Source organism: Sorghum bicolor, chromosome 10, assembly GCF_000003195.3.
Source record: "Sorghum bicolor cultivar BTx623 chromosome 10, Sorghum_bicolor_NCBIv3, whole genome shotgun sequence".
Taxonomy (NCBI): domain Eukaryota; kingdom Viridiplantae; phylum Streptophyta; class Magnoliopsida; order Poales; family Poaceae; genus Sorghum; species Sorghum bicolor.
The window spans coordinates 52,795,772-52,800,515 of NC_012879.2; the positions used below are offsets into that span (position 1 = coordinate 52,795,772).

The following is a 4,744-nucleotide window of genomic DNA, read 5'->3' on the forward strand; positions in this document are numbered from 1 at the left end:
CCAACAATTAAATGTTCCAAGCCCACGAATAAGTAAAGTCTATGATTAACTTAAGTAAATTGGGCTAACTTAGTGAAGCAAGATTAAGTGGCTCATCATTTTCAATGAGATGCAAACTCATAATGAATAACCACGTAAACAAAGTAGGGATAATAGTAGTGGTGCCTGCCTGTCATGAAGCCCCGATGACCAAGGATGATCATGACTATCCATATGCATTCCTCACATATTATATAGACCTAAAGAATTAGTGCATCAGAAGAGTTAGAGATCAAAAAGTGGGAGATAAAGTGGTACACATGTGATGAATAAGATATGATCAACCATTGATAGATTAGGGGTCCATTCATGTTCATTTGCTTATACAAGAGAGTGTTTAATTAGGTCCTAGGGTTAAGGGTTAAACATGAGAAAATATTCATCTCTCTCGAGGGTGACATGTTTATTCCTGTTTTAAGTGTTTTGGTGAAACGTAGCGGTGAATTCTCAGACAATCCGCTAGGATGTCAGAATGTTTCCTAGAATGATCCATGAGTGTAGTGACTTAGTCATTTTTTGGTGGTTTGTGCTCGTGGATGCTTCGTTGACTTGGTGGATGATCCATGGGTGCAGAGTGTGGTAGGGGTGCTCTTGGGTTCTCTGAAAGTGAACATTTACATTTATTTGGATGGTCAATGGTTTTCTGTAGACGATCCATGGAAACACCAACTGTGGAAACTAAGTGTTGGTTGTGATTTGGTGAAGTGTTTGCTGTGACAGATGATCTGTGGATTTGTGGATGCTTCGTCAATGCGTCGATAGAACCTATGTTCATCATTGTTCATAGCGCTTATATGTGATTCAAGTCTAGATTATGGATGATGTTTACCATACATGTGCAAGGGTTCTTTAGGGTTGTTTAGGTGAGTTGGTGACATGTTGGGCCAATGATTGCTAGGTTGTGAGCTCTAGTTAGCAAATGCGTCATAGTGATTTGGAAATCATTAATCATCAGAAAAAAAAAGAGAGATTAATTCATGATCTTGGGGCATGGCAACTTATCTAGATTGGTTGACCTCTAGGCTACCAAGATTAGATATGGGATCTTGTTTGTCCTTGCTACCATACAAAAGAGGTGGATTTGTCCATTCATGAGTTTCCTTGCAAAAATCCATAAATGCATTAGAGAGGAATCCAAGAGATTTATGAGATGATTGAGGTAGGGATGATCTTGAGCTTACTCTTGAGATGATGGAGCAACTACCAAGCTTCATATTGCATCCATGCATAGATCAAGAGTTAGGGTTTGAGAGATGATTTCAAGAAATGAGAGGAGAGAGCTCTTGAACTCACCATGGAGATGAGGATGGAGATGATCTTGATGCTTGAGAGATGGTTGTTCTCTTCATCTTCTCCTTTCTCTCTCTAGTTCAACTTATTCTTCCTTTGGTAGAGAGAGGGAGAGGAATGGAAATATGGGTGGGTAAGAGAGTTAGAGTGAGAATAGTTGTCTGCTGGGGATATGGGTGGGTGAAAGATATTTGATATGCTCTGTGGCTAAATATTTTAGTAGAAGATGTTTTTAGATATAGATATGAGGGGATATATATTTTTTCTAAAAATGAGATGAAAATAGTTGTCTCAGCCAAATACACCTTCTGTCATATATGTAATAAACTGGCCCAGCAGCCTCAAAGCATTGCTGATACACATCGTCGTGCAGTCATTTTCCATCAATAAACTCTCTCTATATAGTATTCATTCACAAGCACGACATTGCATACCAAACTAATTAGAATGAAATCGGTGGCTGTAGAGGTAAGTGGGTGATCACAAGGGCGTGAGGCTGATCCGCTTGAGGAGGCAGAAGTAGGCGAGGAGCCGGTAAGCGAGTGCCATGGCGAGCAGGATCCAGACCTCGCGCATGCCGCCATCGAGGTCCACCGTGCCGAACGACGGTGACGACTGCAGGCGCTGGCATCCGCCCCGGCTGCCGCAGTTGTACGTGAGGTGGCCGTGGTACTGCGCTTTGAGCAGCAGGTTGAAGCCGTAGTGCATGAAGGAGACGTACTTGAGCCAGCGGATGAATTTTGGGATGTGCTGGACGTAGTATCCGCCGGTGAGGAGGAAGAGCATGAGCACGAGCGACGCCATGACCCCGGCCCTCTTGACGCTGAGGATGGCGGCGCCCAGCAGCTCCCCGGTGCCCTGGCTGGTGAACACGATGAGCAGCGTGGCGAGGAGCGTGAGGAAGAAGCACGGCACGGTGCGGCGGAGCCCCGCCATGAAGTAGAGGATGGCCATGAAGAGCACCGGGTACACGACGTGCGGCACGGCGTCGCACAGCGTGCTGCTGGCGTAGTAGGCGCTCAGCCTGTACATGTCCGCCTTGCGCTCCTTCACCAGGTACAGCTTCTCGAACGGGAACACGTAGACGGAGCCGAACAGCGACGACGACGTCCAGAAGATGCAGATGTAGAAGATGAGCCCCACCTGGTCCCGCAGCTGCGCCTCGTTCCCCGTCTGGGACTTCCACCAGAGGAGGCCCAGGAGGAGCGCCACGCCGACGGCCTGGGCGAGCCGCATCTTGTCCAGGTAGTCGGAGGTGCGCTCCCGGAACGTGCGCCGGGACAGCACGGCGAACTGCTGGAACCAGCCGATGCTCCGGCGGTGGTCCTTACGCGCCCGCAACGCCAGCCGCAGCTGCTCCGTGGGCGGCGCCCTGCTTCTCCCGCCGGCGCCAGCCCGGTACTTGAGCTGCAGATGTCTGATGACCTGGGACCTGAACTCCTGCGGGTCCGGCGAGCCGCGCAGCGCCTCGGGGACGCTGATGTCGTCGAGGTTGCCGGTGGCGAGGTCCAGCAGGAACTCCGCCGGGTTCATGGGGATCTCCGGAACGAAGCCCAGCGAGGAGAAGTGGTGCATGCAGTCCCGAGCCTTGCCGTGGTAGATGGCGTGCCCGTCGGAGATGAGCAGCAGCTTGTCGAACATGTGGAACATCCGGCTCGACGGCTGGTGGATCGTCGTGATGATCGTCCGGCGCGTCTGCAACCATGCATACACAGGACAGGATCGAATTAGCACCATGATCGTCGTCGTCCTCGGTGGCGGCGTTGCTGCGCACAAATGTATGTGGCGTAGTAGCTGCTACCTTGGCAAGGCGCTGGAGGATGAGGATGAGCTTGCTCGCCGACGTGGAGTCGAGGCCGGAGGTGGGCTCGTCGAGGAGGAGCAGTGACGGGTCGACGAGGATCTCGTTCCCGATGCTGGTCCTCTTCCTCTCGCCTCCTGACACCCCCTTCACGAACGCTCCCCCGATCTTGGTGTGTCGGCACCTAAAACAATTCAAATGAGGATCGTTAGCAACTCATTCGATCGACTACATGGAAATTCAAATTCCCGATAAATTAAAGGATGGAAATCAAGGCAACCTCTCTAGATTCAGCTCGGTGATGATGGCGTCGACCCTGTTACGCTTCTGCTGCTTGGACATGCAAGCAGGGAGCCTTATGAAGGCGGCGAACACAAGCGTCTCCTCCACCGTCAGCTGTGGGAAGAGGATGTCATCTTGAGTCACAAATCCTATCCTGCAGCCAACAGATGGATAACTCGATCAAAGAAATGCGCGCCAAGGATTTATCTTCACAGCAAATGCTTGGCAATATTTTTGTCACTGAATCAATTGTTAAGTTGTGTGAAAATTCTTGTTTCTTATTAGTTTTTACCTCCTTTTGAGGCAGGGGCTGTAGGGAGTGTCATTGTAGGTTATCTGGCCCTTGATGCCACCACCGAGCCTGCCTCCCAGGATCTTGAGCAAGGTGGTCTTGCCACTGCCAGATGGGCCCATCAGCGCTAGGATTTCACCAGGGTCAACACTCCCTGCAATGCCTTTGAGGATGTGCTTGCAGTTGCTGCTTTGATCCACCCTCATCGGAGATGCAAACGCCACTCTCGCAGCTGCGAGGGGGTTCTTCAAAGTCATCTTCACCTTGTACTCCACATTCTCGAACTGCGAATTGCCCGGGGTTTGGGTGTTCAGCAAACCTAAAACAGGAGTGAGATATAGTAGATACAGAAGCATAATACCTTGAGGAATATTGGAAGAGGGCCATCTTTTGTTGGCCACGGATGATCCTCCTCCACCTTGACTTCGGCATCAACATCTCCATTGTCTTGCCATGAAGGAGCAAGATGTTGGCACTCCACAGTGGACATTTCCATCCTCTCCTCATCACTCATCTCCACTGTTAAGGCCAGAGCGAGAAAGTTGTTTCAAGAGGAAGCCAAGCATATATGACATCCCTCTTCTTTTTATGTAGTAGGAAATGAGAGGTGTGAGCACAGGTAACAACTGTTATGAAAAGTAATTCAACATCCACAAGGTATGTTATATATATTTCTAAATTACACACTTATACAATCATGAAGCTACAAGTAAGCATAATGCTTCCACCATTAGATCAAGTGAACAGTACTTTCAGTCATGACTTTTCTGCCAAGCGAACAGGTATATCAACATATTGATACCAGCTTCATTCAATCCTTCCAACAAATACTGCATGCCTATTGAATGGGCACTCTATTGGACAGTACGAGTATTCTATGCATGAGCCGTATTTTTGAGATAGATTGGTAAGACCCTTGGTCACCATTCACCACAAATTTGTTAGTGCCGCTTCTTCAGCTTCACCAAGTAATTGCCGTCCCCGCCATGTTGTTAGTTCCTCCTTGGATTGTAGGAGGAAGAGGTCCACAGAGTAACTGA

General features: G+C 48.9%; 1 protein-coding gene across 1 annotated transcript; it reads right to left on the reverse strand.

Annotated features, from left to right (window-relative positions):
- On the reverse strand, positions 1,698-4,218 carry LOC8065081 (ABC transporter G family member 26). The gene is made up of 5 exons (XM_021449897.1): positions 4,066-4,218; positions 3,705-3,988; positions 3,411-3,566; positions 3,131-3,314; positions 1,698-3,024 (listed from the first exon to the last, which is right to left on the reverse strand). Exons 1-5 carry the CDS (start codon positions 4,216-4,218, stop codon positions 1,810-1,812), a joined length of 1,992 nt encoding a protein of 663 aa, XP_021305572.1. The 3' UTR covers positions 1,698-1,809.